The sequence below is a fragment of the Podarcis gaigeae genome (genome assembly GCF_964106915.1).
Source record: "Podarcis gaigeae genome assembly, chromosome: 8".
NCBI classification, from domain to species: Eukaryota; Metazoa; Chordata; class Lepidosauria; order Squamata; family Lacertidae; genus Podarcis; species Podarcis gaigeae.
In genome coordinates this window covers 74940634-74958036 of record NC_139684.1, presented here as the reverse complement: position 1 = coordinate 74958036, position 17403 = coordinate 74940634, and the positions used below count along the sequence as shown (strand labels likewise).

The 17403-nt window shown below is 45.7% G+C and overlaps 1 protein-coding gene and 1 long non-coding RNA gene across 2 annotated transcripts; one reads left to right on the top strand and one right to left on the bottom strand.

The window, feature by feature from the left end:
* Positions 1–6322, bottom strand: LOC310851653 (protein BTG3-like; the record flags this gene model as incomplete). The annotated part of the gene is made up of 4 exons (XM_083754263.1): positions 1–1769; positions 2579–2840; positions 3944–4081; positions 6150–6322. The coding sequence occupies 4 exons, from the start codon at positions 6320–6322 to the stop codon at positions 1593–1595; spliced, it is 750 nt and encodes a 249-aa protein (XP_083610389.1). The 3' UTR covers positions 1–1592.
* Positions 1544–8884, top strand: LOC310851815. The gene is made up of 3 exons (XR_014567837.1): positions 1544–1685; positions 3919–4151; positions 6260–8884. It is a non-coding gene; the product is annotated as an uncharacterized lncRNA (long non-coding RNA).
* The last annotated feature ends 8519 nt before the right edge of the window (positions 8885–17403 follow it).

Sequence of the window (17403 nt, the reverse complement as noted above, 5' to 3'; positions counted from 1 at the left end):
TTTATTTGCATCATTTATTTTATTAGTTTTTAAAAGCTGTATAAAAAAAGGAGACGTTTGCTTTTTTTAAAAAAAGGCAAAATTTGTTGTATCAATGGTGCGTAAAAACAAGCTGCAGGTACCATATTTACAAAATCATTTTCATTCCATAAATTACAAAGCTCCCGATTGTTATTTACAGAATACATAATATATATCTAAATATATATATTATCTGTCATTTTATCAGCAACAACAAGAATAATACTTTCCCCAACAAGAAGTAGGTCCAGTCAAGTGCCAACAATCCTTCAGTAGTATTAATAATAGTAAGAACAATAATAATAACTTGATAATAATAACAATAATAACTTGATAAGAGCATCTCTTGAGGTAGGTAAGTATTATTATTGCAGCTGTGTGTATTCCCAGGAGAAAAGACGCAAGGCAGTACGGCATGTAATTATATTTATATAAATATATATATGTGCGCATGGATTCAAACTGTGCGATCCTAGGCATGTCTACTTAGAATTAAGTCCTGCTGGATTGAATTGGACTTACTGCCAAGTATATGCACGTAGGATCACAGCTGGGATGTATCTCAGCGCTTACAAAAACAAAACACCTATAATTTCGAGACCTTAAGTCAGAGAAGGGGAGCTTGTGGCCATTCAGACGCTGCTAGACGCAACTCCAACCTCCCACCACCACTGAGCATGCTGGGAGTCCAAAGACAAGGTCAGCTGACGGGCTACAGGCTCCCCCAGCCTTGCCTTAAGTAGCAGAAGAGCTGGAAATGTAGGCGAGAGATGCCTGGATGCATTGCAGAAGCTGGGGGGGGGGGCAGCAAAAGGAGACCTGAGCAGCAACAGCAAGTGAATGAGGCTTTAGCAGAGGGTGGGAGGACCCTGCAACCCTCTAGGTCACATCAGCCCCCCCCCCCCCGCCAGTGCAGCCCAAGGGCTGGGGGGGGGAGGCTGAAGGGAGCTGGAGCATGGCAACATCTGTAGGATCACAGGTCCCCCCCCCACCTCTGCTCTAATGCTATTTGGACCTCTGCCTTGCTGCAGACAGAGCGCATTTGCACGCAATGGCATGTTTTCCCATAAAAGTGCAATAGGGGGTCAGGAGCTCTCCTGTCCCTCTCTTTCAAAGCAGCAGAAGCAGCGTTTGGTTCTAAAGTGCAGGATAAACACACAGCGCCTACAGAAAACCTCTTTGAGAAAAGCCACTGAGAATTAGGAACTTGCGGGTCCTTTGCCCCACCACTTCACATTTCTCTTTCTATAAAGAGATGAAAACACACACACTCACACACTCACACTATATATATATATATATAAATATATATTTTACACTCACCTTACCCTGCTCTAACCACTGGCAAACACAGCCCGTCCATTCTGGAAGGGCTTAATCAGACAAACTGGAATGCTACAGTTGTTCAACACCATAGAAACAAGGTCAGCCCAACCCAGCCCCTCTCAAGGAACCTCTCTAGACTCAAGGAGGAGTCTTAGGAGCCAGGTGTCCTTTGTGAAGGGATACTATGGTTTCCCACCCCCACCCCCCAAAAAACCCCACAACCACCCCCAGGCTCTGCCCAGTCTTCAGGGTTTGGATGCACGCTTCGTGAGCCGTTTCAACATGTTGGGGTTGGGGTTGGGTCTCTGGAGAACGGGCATCGTTGGCTGGACGTAATAGTAAGTTACAGGGAAGTAGCTGAACACTGTGCCTTGTGGGTGCGGGATCCAAAGGGGAGACGGCGTTCGGTAGCGATGGGGATCCTGGAAAGGGGGGGGGGGAGAGAGGTCAGAATAGGACTTCTTAAATACGCAACATATTGGTGTAGTTTATTAACGCTTGGGCACAAGATAAACGACCTCAGTACAAAACAAAACAGAGACGATATAACACCTGTCCTGAAAGACCTACATTGGCTACCATTACGTTTCCATTACGTTGACCCAGCCAGGGTCATCCCCCTAGACTGGTTGCATGTAAGGCAGGTGGGTGGGTCATTTGAGCTTGGTAGGCCAGTGCCCCCTTTGCCCTAATCCAAAATGCAGCAGCTGGACTGGTGACTGGGAGTGACCGTTGAGACCACATAACACCGGTCCTGAAAGACCTGCACTGGCTCCCAGTACATTTTCGAGCACAATTCAAAGTGTTGGTGTTGACCTTTAAAGCCCTAAATGGCCTCGGCCCAGTATACCTGAAGGAGCATCTCCACCTCCATCATTCAGCCCAAGATTCCCTCCCTGCAAGAAGTGGAAGTTACAGGGAACCAGGCAGAGGGCCTTCTCAGTAGCGGCACCCGCCCTGTGGAACGCCCTCCCATCAGATATCAAGGAAATTTTAGAAGACATCTGTTTAGGGAGGTTTTTAATGTTTGATGTTTTATTGCGTTTTTAATATTTTGTTGGAAGCCGCCCAGAGCGGCTGAGGAAACCCAGACAGATGGGCGGGTTGTAAATAATAAATTATTTATTATTTTTATTATTATAGTACAAAACACTGCCTAAAATTACATTGCTGCCTAGAAGCAAACACACAGTACAGAAACAGATTCCCAGCCTCTCTCCTATCAGCTTACGTGTTTCGGGAGGTTTGCTCCCCCGGCTTTAATCTGCGATGTCTTTGCTGCAGAACGCCTGCCAGAACTCTCGTCCTCCGAGGATGACGCGCACTCGGAGGGCGACTCCGAAGGAGACTCGGAGTGATAGTCCGACGTCTCCGACTCGGGCGTTGCTTTGCCACTGCTGCTGCTACTACTGCTTCTCTCCACTTTCTTCTCCTTCTCCTTCTTCATCTCCTCATCATCCTTCACTGTGAAGGGGCGGCTGTTCTCGCCAAGCCTGGGGTGGGGGAGAAGGAAGGTAGGGGTCAGACACTGGAAGGAAGAGCTTTCCCTCTATTTACACTCACAAGCTTCCATTGGAAGGAAGACAGGCAGGTTTTTTAAATGTTTTATTTTGCAAGCCGAGAACAGTTTCAATGACGGTTTGGGTTTTTTAATGGAAAATGCAAGGTGAATCAAGAAAGCTTGAATGTGGATCCAGTGAATGGGGACATTTGTTTTAATCACACATTATAGAAAACAATGAATGCCGTAAAGGAAAAGTTATTATAGTAGATCGAATATTATGTTAAACAGAATGTCCTTAATCCTGTATTTAGTCAATACTGTGCTTTAGAGAAACGTAATCTGAATCCTGAAGTGCTGTTCAAGCAGGGAGGGGGGCTAATTTGTATTTCATCAATCTTACTTTTGTAATGTGGTTTACTGTGTGCTCTGGATGATAAGTTATACGAGCTTCTACATAACTTTAAGAACTGGTGCCAAGTTTGAAAAAGACAACCAGCTAAACGAATTGCAAACTTTAAAACTGCTCTTATAAGTTGCTCTATTCATCTGAAGGATGGGGGTGCTTCAAAGAAATTATTGGGTTGACCAAAAAGCAAGAATTAAAAAGGTAAAGATAAAGGGACCCCTGACCATTAGGTCCAGTCGTGACCGACCATGGGGTTGTGGCCCCCTCTCGCTTTATTGACCGAGGGAGCTTCCAGGTCATGTGGCCAGCATGACTAAGCTGCTTCTGGCAAACCAGAGCAGCGCACGGAAACACCGTTTACCTTCCCACCAGAGTGGTACCTATTTATCTACTTGCACTTTGACGTGCTTTCGAACTGCTGGCTTGGCAGAAGCAGGGACCGAGCAATGGGAGCTCACCCTGTCGCGGGGATTTGAACAGCCAACCTTCTGATCAGCAAGTCCAAGGCTATGTGGTTTGACCCACAGCGAACAAGAATTATTGGTGCTCAATTAAAAATCCAACTTTTAGCATAAGTACTTTACACAATACAAAGGGGAATCCCTCTTTCAAAGGGTGCTTTCTATTACAACTCACCTATGGGATTGTTGCTTTTTTAAAGGGACGGTTCCGTCGAATGCACTCACCTGCAGGAAACCTCGCCAGGATCAATCCAGATTGTAATTTCACCTTTCAATGTCAATGCCGCGTAATCGAGACCACTCTCCATACAAGCTTTCAGGATGGCATCATCCTGGGTATACTGCCTGTTGATTCGGATGCACCTGCGAGGAAGCAGAGACGATACAGAAAGGGCTTAAATTTAGAACAAGATTTGGTGATCAGGCGCAGCAGGTAAACTTACATTCCCATAATGGGGACAACCACCCCCAAGAAAATTAGCATGGTTTGCTCTTATTCATTTCCTCTAAAGAGCTTGGGGGGGGGTGGCATCTGCAGTCTCCCCCCCCCCCCGATCCTCACAAATCTGCGATGTAGCTTTGTCAGAAACTGAAGAGACCTTTAAGTCTACTTAAGAAAGGCAAACCAGCTATTTATACATATTCAAGGTTGCCAGCACTTCCATTTTCACATTTTGAATACAATCATTTCCTGGGCTGTTGAATTAGCATTTTGAATGCATTTTTGTAAACACAATGGGGAAAAGACTAGATCCAAGAAATTATGCAATACACATAGAACATAATCCCTTTCACCTTACAATTCTAAATATTTTAATTATAAAAATATGCATAATTATTTAACAGGTATACCTATCTATAGCATTATTATTATTATTATTATTATTAATTGTTTTTATTGCCCATTCTTCACCAGCAAGTCACAATTTAAAATTCAGATTTAAGAACTGTAGGTTGCCTACTCGTTGTGTCCTTTGCAATTGTCTGTCCAGAATCTACAGCCAAATCCATTTTGCTGGGGGAATCTAGCATTTCTGCTTTTCCTGGGAAACTTGAACATTTGATCTCTATGCGTGCGCAAAGTCAGAAATTAATTGCCACTAAGCTCAGCAGGATTTACTTGAAATGAACATGCTCTGCCACTCGGGTACTCTGTGTGCACAGCAATTTGTAATATTATAAAACAAGGACTGCCAGGTAATAATCTGTAGTACAACAAGCTCCAGACAGAGTCCTTGCAAACAAAGCTTCCAGCTGACCTGCAGGCGGGTGACACAGGCGTAGCAGCAGCCAACTGGTTTGTAAACCGCAGTTCTCTATCAGCTACACAAATAGCCTTGAGAGGTACAATACAGTTATTTTGCAGCTAGCTCTGCAAACAGCTGCCGCCATAAAGAGGCATCCAATCGTTGCCTCATCCTCGACAAACAGACAGACAAGAGTCGAGGGTGACTAACAATGTCTGGGATCTCGAGGCAGAGCAAGGAACATAACCGCTGCTCTCAGTCTGTTCCTTCCCCTCTCTCCTTTAAATGTGAAATGTATTTATCCAAGTAGCTAGCCCTCATGGTTCCGGAGCGGAAGACAAGTTATTGGCAAAAAGCACGAGCTCTTTTTATCCCTTTCTTTAAGGCAATGAGAATCAGGAGGGAGTGCAAAGTGCCCTATAAGACGACTACTCTATAAGTAGGGAGTTTGGCTCCACTTATAGATCACATCTCAGCCTACGCTCAGCCTATTTAGTTTTTAAGACAGAGAACAAATAGGAGAAGCAGCTGTGTATTGTTTATTTACTCACATAGCACCAAAGTCCCTGCCCCGAGGAGCTTACAATCCAACCTTCAGCACTAATAGGGAGCTTGCGGTCCTCTAGATACTGCTGAGCCTGCAACTCCCATTATCCTTGACCGCTGAACATGCTAGCCAAGGCTCATGAGGAGTTGTAGTCCTAAACCATTCTACAGCTTCCTCCCACCCCGCTCTAAGAGGAAGGAAACTGAGAAGAGGAAAGAAGCCAAAACAAGGGCAAACAGAGGGAGAATGTGCCTTATTTCCATTACAAGTTCTTAAATTTTGTCACAGTGGTGTAGCAGCCACCGAGCTGTATGAAGTGTAGACTCTTTCACCCAATGCAGTGTGTGAACAAGCCTGTTGGCATTCAGAAAGGGAGTTGATTTAGTGAATTTCTATGCCGCTCTCCATTCAAATGAATCCCAAATCGGCTTACAAACAGTGTGCATTTCCAAAACAATTTAAAATCAGCAGCCCACAAATGTTGAGGTTTTGTAATAACACAATATTTGGTAACAACGTGAATGTCAGCTTAACCATTAACCATCTGAAAGATGGGGGCTCTGTTTGCTGAAAGCTCTTCCATCAGTTGACAGTATTCCAATTTTAGTTCATTAAAAAAATCAACTTCCTTGCTTACCTGTAAGCCTGCCCTTTGCAGGGTTTGTCTGGGTACCAATGGTCCTTGTAGCGCTCGCATAGGATCGTGGCCAGGCTCTCCCTGAAACGCTCCACCTTCTCCTTCTCCAGCTTCCGGTCGCGATCCATCACGCGGGAGATGAACCAGACTGCTTTTTCCACTTCCTCCTTCATCTTGGGCCCTTCGCTGTGTACGTCCTGGGGGAGAAAAGAAGAAACCCCATTCAGCAAATGAGCCCTACAAAGAAAGCAGCCAAGTGCTCCAGTGTAGGAAGCGGGGAAACTCTAAAAAGTCACTTTGTGCCAAAAGAAGTGGTCCTTCAATTTGCAAGGAACAGATTCGAGAGAGAGAGCTGTGTTCCCGCACAGCACGAGGAAACTCTTTGTTCTAAAAGCTTGCAACACCAGGACCACAAAATAGTGACTCGGGCCTATGAAGCAGAAGTGAGTCACCAAGGCAGAGCTTGCAGGGCTGTTACATCAGGGCTCCTGCAAGCAGGTAATAACAATGGGCCGGGCACGCAGACAAAAACAGGCAGGGCTGTTGCAGCGGCGGTCAGGGGGCACCCAGAGGTCAGAGGTCCTATAGCCCAACCCCGTCTGCCCTGTCAGTCCCATACCAATTCAGCTGAGTAGGCAACCTTTTTGACAAAACACTGGCTCCAGAACGTTTGGACAAGGTGGTGTTGCAGTGGGCTGCCTTGTGGCCATCTAGGACTCTCTAGCTTGCTACTATTCACACAACCCATGCATCCTTGGCTCAAGGAGGAGGATGAGAATTACAACACAGCCAAAAGGGGATTTGGGAGGGGGGTGAGTGCTTGTGGGTCAACACCCTTATCAATAACAAACATGTCTCTTAACTACAACACTCCCCTATGCCCTAGAGGAAAGGGGTCAAAAACTAAGTCCCTTATCTTTTTTTAAAAGGGGGAGGGGGAGCCTTCTTAGTTAAGGAGAACCATGAATAAGGTGGGTGAGGAAGGCCCTTAACGAAGTTCACAAGGCCCACCCAGTGTCAGAAACTCAGGTATATAATCTAATCACGAAATGGCACCACATAGAGATCTCTGAATGCCAGGCTGGTGTCCGACATCTCCATCTGGCCAACCCCTCCAGCTTTCTTCAGAAGAAGCTTATTTATTTCATTTACATCCCACTTTTTTTCTCCAAGCAGTACACTGTTCACCCACCTCCTCAATTAATCCAAACAACGACCCTGTGAGATAGGTTATGGGGCTGTAACTGGCCCAAGGACACCCAAGTGAGCTTCATGGCAGAGTCCGGGGATTTGAACCCTGGCCTTACAAGTCCTACACTGTGACCCTGGCTTCCTAGGGTACTTCTGCTATAGGGCAAGCTCTATAAATTAAGCAGGTTAAGAAATATGAGGAAGGCAAAACATCACTTTAGAGAAGGATCTTAGATATTTTCCTTGAAGTTTGAATTTGTCTTGTTCTGAATTGTTTTATTTGATGGCTTAACGGGTTGTAAACTGCTTTGAGAGTTTTCCTTTAAAATATAGAGCAGTATAGATGATGATAATGAAGAACAAGAAAAGTAAAGTAAAGCAAGGAGAAGAAGAAGATTATTCACAGGGAGAAGTGGAAATGGCCCCTAGACATTCCATTTTGGTGACTGTAACCTAGGTTTTTAAAGTACCATTTGCCAAAGCTACCTGCCCTACATTCTGCTAGTTCTCTCGATTGATACTGATGGTACCAAGAATTCTACTTCCCTTGCCAATCAGCTACCCCCACCCAAACAGCACACACACTCCAGATAAGAACAACCACCGCCTGGATCCTCAGCCATGCCATTTTGTACGCAAACGCTCTTCCCCCTGCTGGGCTGGCCCGCTCAGTTTCCGGGAACAGCTTGTTGCAAGCAGATTACCTGCCATTGACAGGACACAGAAGTACACACTGAGTTGGTTGCAAAAGGTTGCAACACGAGGGGCTGGGCCTCGAAGCAGCAAAACAAAAAGAGAAAGGGCCTTGCGTGGGCTGCCAACCTCTTCCTATCAACACTGGCACGTGACTGGGTACGTCTACATGTGCTCACACACATCCGTACAAAGCTGTGATCTCTTGCACAAGGCAGTTGGGGCAAGGCAAAAGATTTATGGTTTGTTGATGCAGAAAGAAGGCTCCCTTGCACCCAGCTGTGTTTAGCTTGGCTAGAGAGAGAGGCAAATGAATGTTGCAAATCAGGAAATAATGGTCAATGTTGTTGTGCATCATAACCCCAGCCCTATGCTTCCAAAACACATGGAGGCAGGTTCTGCCCCCGCAGAGTCGAATCTACAAGAACCGTCAGCTGAGTGAAATGGGGGCAGAATCTATATAGGAGCAAATGAGTCAAAACCAAACATGACTTATAAACAGGGTCACACCTTGGGTCCCTCTGTAACAGTTTTGTCCACACTGCCTGGCTGTAGCTCTCAAGATCTTTCTCCCAGCCCAATGTTGGGAGTTGAACCTGGAAATTTCTGCATCCAAAGCAGGCAAGCTACGGCCATAACAGGAGTTTCCTATGACCCTGGAAAGCTAGTCTAGATGCCACACTTTTAAAAACCCAGATATATAAGCTAGGTGCCAAATGGTCTCCAAACCAGAGTCTCCAAAACGGAATGTCTACTTGCCAGTTAGGGGCCCAATAGCTTGTGAGTCTTTTTGCTTCCTGAAATTTCTTCTGACTGCGAAGATAAAATATCATTGATAAAATTCTACAGGATGTGGAAACAGGCAAGATCCTAAGATCCTCAGGCATGCATCTCCAGATGGTGGAGACATCAGGCACCAATAGTGGCCAATAGCCCGGTGCAAAATTTGCCCGGCAAACACTGCCTCCAGTTGCTGCTGGTCTACAGTTCCTATCACCCCCAGGGCCAGGATTGACAGGGGTTGGAACTCAACATCACCTGGAAGGGCACTTGTCCCCCAGCCCTGCAGTGTAGGCCTTAGAAGCACAGCATCTTGAACTGCTCCCAGTATACAACAGGCCTGTTCTGGTGCTCAAGCAACAGCAGAGACAGTCCAAGGCGATGTGGGACTTAAGGCGAAGTCCACAAGGCTGGCGCACTTGTACGTGTGTAGGTATGCTCACAAGCACATGCAGGAAAAAATAACCATCAGTCATTTAACGGACCATCTGCATCTCTTTTGAAAGAGTGCAGGGATCAGACATCCGAAGCAGGCCACCTCGCCTGTCTGGTCCTGAATGACAGCTATCAAAGAAAAGCCTGGATTACAGCACCTTACAGGCTAGTCTTGAGGATAACAAAGGAGAAAGTTGCAGCAGCAACGCCAGGTGTGAGGAACAGATGGTGCTAAACCACAACGGCCACCAACTCCAGCAAACATGGCCAGGAGGGCCCCACCCCTCCCCGTACCTGAGCAAGACACTTGCTGGACAGATAACAAGAATAATGCACGACATTATTTGCCAGAAAGGCAAGCCATTACACAGGTCCCAAGGCTGTAAGGAGGAGGGAAGGCACCTGTTTTTAAGCGTTCACCCACCTCACCCCTCCAAGCCACAAAACCTGCCAAGTATCATTAGCTCAGCAAGCTATCTGCAGCGTCTATCAGCTCACCTGCGTTTATCACCGACTCAAGAGTCACATTGAAAGAAAAAAAAATCAAATGATATCATAGGGAGAGCGAGCCAAAACAATGACACAAAGCGGCTTCCTGGAAATGGTAAACATTGCGGAGCACATTGGGGTCCCACAAACTACTCTGGAAGTGGAAGCTAATCCTGGGGTGGAAAAGGAAGCTTCAATTCCTGGCAAGACATATATGCACATTACTCACAGGATCACCAAAACCAGAAATAAAAAATTCTGCCCCCACCAGGGAAGCCTGAAAATCTACCCTTAACATAATACGTTAAGATATAGAATTAAGATAAAAACAAAGAGGGTAAGGATTTGCTGAATTAACCATGTGAACTGGAATACAAAAAAGGGAGGTGTGAGGAGGTCAAGGAAATAAGTAAATGAAATCTAAGATATGAAAAGATTGATTTGTTTTTAACTGTTTTCTATATATTTTCTTTGTATTTTGCATTTTTTTCTATGTATTTTTGTACTTTTTGTATTTTTCCTTTTCCTTCTTCTTTATTCTGTATCCTTTTTTCTTTTTGTAAAACCTTAATAAATATCTAAATAAATAAATAAATAAATAAATAAAAAGAAAAAAAAAAGAAAATCTACCCTAAAAATATTTTTTTAAACCTGACAAACGCAACATTAAAAAAATTAAAATCCAGATTTTTTGGATCACTTAAAATGTGATCAGTTCCACTTTGGGGCTCATTTCAGCCCCACAATTATCAAATTTTGGAACCAGATTGTAACTCAGGTCTGGGGGTCTTTGGCCTTTAGATGTTGCTAGACTATGACTCCCATCAGCCCCAGAAAGCACAGGTATTGGCCAGGAGTGATGGGAGTCACAGTTCAACAACATCTGGAGGGCCAAGGATCCCCCCCACACCTGCCCTAGGACCTCAGATGGCCCAACTTTAACGCAGGGACACACACACCCAAACTAAGTCACGGTTGCTGCCTGAGCACCTGCTGTTTTTCAACTGCCAAAGCCAAATCTGACACCTGTTCCTAGACCTAGACACACACACACACACACACACACACACACACACGGTTTGTCAGTCACTTACCACTCAACCTAAGTGAAAAGGTGAACTGGGAATTCCTTTATGCTCTCTTCTGCCCTCCCCAAATAAAGGGGATTCTGGAAAATGATTTCCCAATTGCCTCACCCCACAGGAATTTTTGGGCATAGGGGCTTTTCCCACTTCCCTCTTTCGCTTTCTGCCTCACGGGGAACAAAAAGCAAATCGTTCCTACTCCAGCCTCTTTTCAATGCCAGCTAACTCGTAATGCTCCTCACCAAGGCAGAGAGGAAGGATACATTCCCGATAAAGCCGTTTATACATCTTTTAAAATAAAAACAAATGTTTGGCCAAACAGTCCGTACCCAGGAAGGAAAGCCTCCATTCAAAACATACATAACCAGCTCTGTTTGCAAACTTACTGAATGGGTTCTTGCAAGGCACCATTCCTCTCCACTTCAGTGTTCCCCGCCTTGCACAATCCACAGTACAAGAGGAAATCACACTGGCCTACTTTCCAAGGTTAGTTTAAGTACCACTGAGATGTTCTGCACCTAGGAAGCACACTAAGTAATACCAGTATTGTTTGCAAAGCTAAGCAGAGTCTGGTTTCAAAACTGGATGGAGGACAGTGTGTGGAGATTCCTGCATTGCAGGGGGTTGGACTAGATGACCCCTGGGGTCCCTTTCAACTGTACAATTTTATGGTCTATGATCTACTACGTGTGTGTGGTTTTATTACGATATTCTGGTGGCTATGCACATATGGAGGTTATCCTATTTATAACCCAGGCATTGCAAACAATAACTATGCTTCTAGATCAGGGTTTCCTCAAACCTGGGTCTACAGCTGTGTTTGGGACCACAATTCCCATCATCCCTGACCAGCCAGCTAGGGATTATGGGAGTTGTAGTTCAAAAGCAGCTGGAGACCCAAGTTTGGGAAGCCCAGTTCTAGAGGCTAAAGCAGGCATAGGCAAACTGGGCCCTCCAGATGTTTTGGGACTACAACTCCCATCACCCCTGGCTAACAGGACCAGTGGTCAGGGATGATGGGAGTTGTATTCCCAAAACATCTGGAGGGCCCAGTTTGCCTATGCCTGGGCTAAAACATTAATCCAGAAGCTATAAAACAGCAAGCAACTGAACACAAGACACATTTATTTAGCCTGGGGCCTCCCTCCTGATGTGTTGGACTACGATTCCCATTAGCCTCTTCCAGCACCCTGATGGGAATTCTCCCCCAAAACATCTGGAAAGTGCAAGGTTGATAAGGAATGATTCAACCTCAACCCTCCCAAAAGTGCAGACAAATTAATTGTTTGGTCTCCCAGCAGCTGTCCAATGGCCATTTAGAAACCTTGTGATACAGATGCTAATTTAGCAGGATCCACCCTCTCCTGGGGCAATACAGGAGCCATTAGGAAACAATTGATTTTTTTAAAAAATGCAAATGAGAGTTTATATAGGAGGCTCTAAGCTATGCATTACAGTGGTCATTCCAAAAACCAGGGTGAGACACACAACAGATGAAAAAAGAGAAAGCCTTCAGACACCTTATCTAAGCCCATCAACAATGGCCCTTCACAAATGTGACTTAGCAGGCTTTTTATGCTAAGGAGCACCTTTTCTGTTTGGTTATCTTTTTAGGGAGGGGGGATAGGGCTTTAAAAGATATTCAGGAATTCATGCTGCCTGGAAGGAACAAATGCACCCCAAGAGATGTTCACTGCCAGGCCTTTTAGGCAACCACTTCCCCAAATGCACCATTTAGCTTTAGCTTGTGGGCAGGAAAGAGCTACTACTACTGGGTCACAGCTTGCTACCAGGGGGGTTGCAATAGCAGGACTGTCGCCATGCAAAGTACATACAGAATGCATATTTGGATCCAAAGGTAGCAAGACCATTGGCTTAAGGGTGATGAAAAAAATTAATGCTATCCAGCAGAGACACCAAAATGCAACACATCGCAACATCTGAAACTGGAGTAACTCACTAGGAATTTTGAGTTTCTTTCCCTCCTCAAGAAAATGGGAATGATGGGGAAACTGGGAACACTCAGACTGTTGCTAGACTACAACTTCCATCATCCCCTGGCCATTGGTCATGCTGCCTAGGGCTCATGGGAATTGGAGTCAACCACATCTGGAGGGCTGCAGTTTCCTCATCCCTGTGAGGATTGAGACACTTGAAGATAATAATAGCAATAATAAAACTTTTATTTTTTTATAGCCCATCCATCTGGCTGGGTTTCCCCAGCCACTCTGGACAGCTTACAACTCATATACAACACATATAAACCATTAAAAACTTCCCTATACTTAGCAACTTTCCTGCATGCAAAGCTATTTATACTGTATTTGATTTGTCCACTTGCCAGAACATCCATGAATGAGCCTCAATATAGCATCTCTCCACCTGACATCCCAGATACACACACACATGCAAAATGACCCAGGAATGGTCAGAACAACTCACACGGACCAAACAACAATGCACTGCACACACTAACCCTAAAAAAGCCTAATATTTAGATCTCAGCTCTGCAACAAACTCTTTGATCCAGTCTTGTGCAAGTCACCAAAAATCCCAGCTACTACCTGCTTCAAACACATTCATCAGGGAGAGAATCCCAAAAACAATGCCCCCAAAATGTAACTTTTTAAGAAGGTATATAAACAAGCATTGCCGGCAGGTACAAATCCACACCGCATAATGGGAAATCTGGACTCAGCAGGTAGCTAAAGACAACCCCCAATTCCTTAGCAAATGTACAAATGGATTTGCAGTCCCATTACACCCTTTGGGTTCTGTCCTAAAAACATCTTAAAATCTCCTTAGCATTTATATACTTGTGGAGGGGTATGTTCTCGCTGAAAATGGAGCTCCACTGAAAGACACAACTCCGTGTCTGAGAATGTGTCTTTCAAGGGGAACACCATTTCCTCGGAGCAGTACACCTCCCCAAACTTTCCTGAACATAGAATTCTCCTCTGTTAGCACAACAGAGGGTGTAAAACAAGGAATCGGCAACTGAAAACGTAAGAAGAGTTCTGCAGGTGGATCTGACCAACCCCAGATGCCCAGAGAAGCTACCAAGCAGGACCCAGGTGAAAGACAGCTCTCCCCACCCGAGTTTCCTGCGCAACATCAAAACAAACAACCCAAGAGACCCCCACACAACTCACCGGCCAAATCACGCAGGAGGGAGCATAGGAATTTGTTTAACAATAAAGTTCCCAGCGGAGCGAGGTGGGGAGAGGCAAAAGCCGGTCTCCCTTCTCACCCCAGGCACTAATCTAAATGAAAGTTGCAAAACAAACTACAGGACAGTTTCATCAGCAGGAAGGCGATAAAGAGCGTCAGAGGAGGAAATACGCAGAGAGTGGGTTGGCAATCGGTAACCTGGGGGAAGTGGGTACCGAGGTCGGGGAAGGGGGAGAATATGGGGTGTCGAGATAGAGGCAGGAGGAAAGGTCACTGCCGAAGGAGTCGGTAGTCTAAACACACGGGAGTCTTTGGAGCACTCCAAGGCTGCAAATCCTTTACGCGCGTCCCTGGGAGGATGGAGACCCCCTGAACTCTGCGCGTCCTTCTGATGGGCACGGGGAGGGTCGTGCATCAACCTTTAAGGCGCCACGAGCCATGTGAAAGAGGAGCGGGGGGAGGAATAGACTCGGAGGGGAAGAGGGAAGAAGCATTTGGGAACTAGATAAGGCAATAGAACGAGAGAGAGACAGACAGACGGACGCAAAGTTCAGGTAGATTTGAGGTTTGCTAATGTTAAAGACGGGACGCATGTTATGAGGCCGCCCGGGAATTAGGAGTGGGAATGCGCATGGAGTGGAGGTGGTCGCCGGTGTAGTGCCAGGATGGCTCCGGCGGGGACGATAAGATGAAGCAGGGTTGAGTCAGATCTGGAGGATGAAACTGTGCGGGCGGGGGGAGGAGAGCGGCACAGGCACAGAAAGCAATGCCAGCAATAGAAAATACCAGCGATGGGGAATTTAAAGTGGGTTGGGGACTGGAGAAGAGGGGGGGAAATCCTACACGACCTCTCCCCCAACCCCGGACCCGATCCCTATTTCTAGGGACGGAGATATTACAACGGTTGGATCAAATCCACTGAGGAAAGGTTTCGGCAAGGACAGGGATCGAGTGTGTTCGCGGGAAATAAAAAGCAATTTAAAAAGAAAACCGGACAGCTAAGCAATAATTCTCCGCGGGGGGGGGGGGGTCGTTGGTGCGAGGCCAGGAATGTTTGGGTCGGGTCGGGAGAGTCGGACAGGCAGAAATGAAATTTTGGTTGGGGAGAGGGGAGGGAATATCAGGGAGAGAAAAGTCAGACGATCGGGGACTGGGGAAGAGGGGGAAAGGAGAAATCCGGGGGGAAAGCCACACACACTCGCTAAACAGAAAACCAACCGGATCGGGCCCCTTAATTCGGTGGAAAGAGGAAACTCTATGGGAAACGTTTTAGGAAGAAAGAGGGTCTAGCGCATCAATCCCTTTTAGAAACCCAGAATCCCAGGAATAGTTTTTCCATCGCAACCGCCAAGCACTCTCCTGGAAGGAGAAGGAAGAAAAAAACTCCAGCTCTCTCGGGAAAAAAGAGGTACCCGGAGTAAAGAACCCCGCATCGGATCGCGCCCCGCTTCGCCCCCGCATCAGCCTTACCCGACAAGGCAGCGTGCGCTTTCTCGCTGATCTCTGGTCCTCTCGGCTCTGGCCAACCACGCGGCTCCCTTGTTTCGCTCCCTTGGGCTTGTGCGCGCCTCTTCCTGGATCCTCTGACTTATGAGAGGCGGGACCAAAGCGCGGGGGGAAAGAGGCGGGGGTTCCCTGCGCGACTGCCGCGTCAGCGACCATAAATGGAGATCCTGTCCACGTGGGACCTTCCAGCGTGCAGGGCGAGGGGTAGGAAGCTTAGGGAGGAGAGGGACACGTCACAGGGGGCGTGGCCGGCAGTGCTGCGGGGGGTGCTTCGATTTGCTAGGCGCTGTACGGATCTCTGGACAAAGGGATCAACATGACAATAGGAGGAAAAGGCGGGTGGGGAGATGAAAGGGGTTCTTCTAATCTGATTAATTTAATTTCTACACCGCCCTTATCTGAGGTCGATCACAGGGCAGTTTGCAAAATAAAAGCACAAAAATGCATAACATAGTAACAAGCAAAGCAATAACACCCCCATGCAGTTTATATGTATACAGTGCTTTTTTTCTGGGGGGGACACAGGGGTATGCATACCCCGAAACATTTTGTGAATGTTTGTCCTTTTGCCCATTTACTGTTATTTATTTTTCCCAATCTGAACTATAAAATGATGATCTCGAGTCAAAATGAGAGTAATCCTAAACATTTTTTTAAAAAAAAAACACTCTATGTTGCACATTTGCACATTCAAATGTATCCCTATCATGTTTTATGGCTTCCCTGATATTGTATGTGAGCTGGAACTGGTTTGTGACCGAAATAATAAATTTATTATTATATAATATTCGTTATTGAAATATAAAAAGTACATAATTGCAAGTACACAGAGTAAAGTAAGATGCAAAGAAGAAGGAAAAGAATAGCACCCATGTAGAAAAACAAAACAGAACCAGGAGGGGAAAAACTTGTACAGTATACATTTTTTAAAAAATAATGTTATTGTAGTTAACCAAACCTTAACTGATGGCATTTATAAAAATAATGTTATTATTTTAGATAGTGATTTGATTGGTATCCAGCTGTCTCAGGACTACTAGTACAGTGGTACCTCGGCTTACGAACTTAATCTGTTCCGGAAGTCCGTTCTTAAACCAAAACCATTCTTAAACCAAGGCGCGCTTTCCCTAATTCGGCCTCCCCCCGCTGGTGCCCTTCCACCGTTTGGTTTCCATTCTTAGACCAAGGTAAAGTTCCCAAACCAAGACACTATTTCCAATTTTGCGGAAGTGGTAAACCAAATCATTCTTAAACCAGATGTCAAGGCTTCAGGCTCCTGGAACAAACATTGCTGTACTTGGAAATGAGCTTTAGTAGGAACAGGTACATTTTGTTTAGTTACCTTGTTTCATTTATTACATTTATTTCTTCCCTCCCAGAGGATCCCAGGGCTGCAAACATATCTGTGATAAAAAAAATACAGCTGAAAAGAAGGGAAGCGTATTTTAAAACATGGGGAAGCCTCTAAAAATGATTTTAAAACAATAAACTTAGAGAAACATGGAACAGATTTTAAATCAAATAGTGTGTCCAGGTTGAGCCTGCTTAGGCAGGCTGATTTAAGAATGAAATGAAAAAGAAGGTGCAGGATTAGGCCAGTGGCCTATCTACACCAACATGGGAAGGTGTCGTGGAGACGTGTGGAATAGGGAACCGGAAGGTGTTATAAACCCTAAACCAGGGGTAGGCAACCTAAGGACCGGGGGCCGGATGCGGCCCAATCGTCTTCTCAATTCGGCCTGCGGACGGTCCAGGAATTAGCGTGTTTTTACATGAGTAGAATGTGTGCTTTTATATAAAATGCATCTCTGGGTTTTTTCTGGGAGGAATTCGCTCTCCCCCCCCAAAAAAAAATAGTCTGGCCCTCTATATGGTCTGAGGGACAGTGGACCGGCCCATGGCTG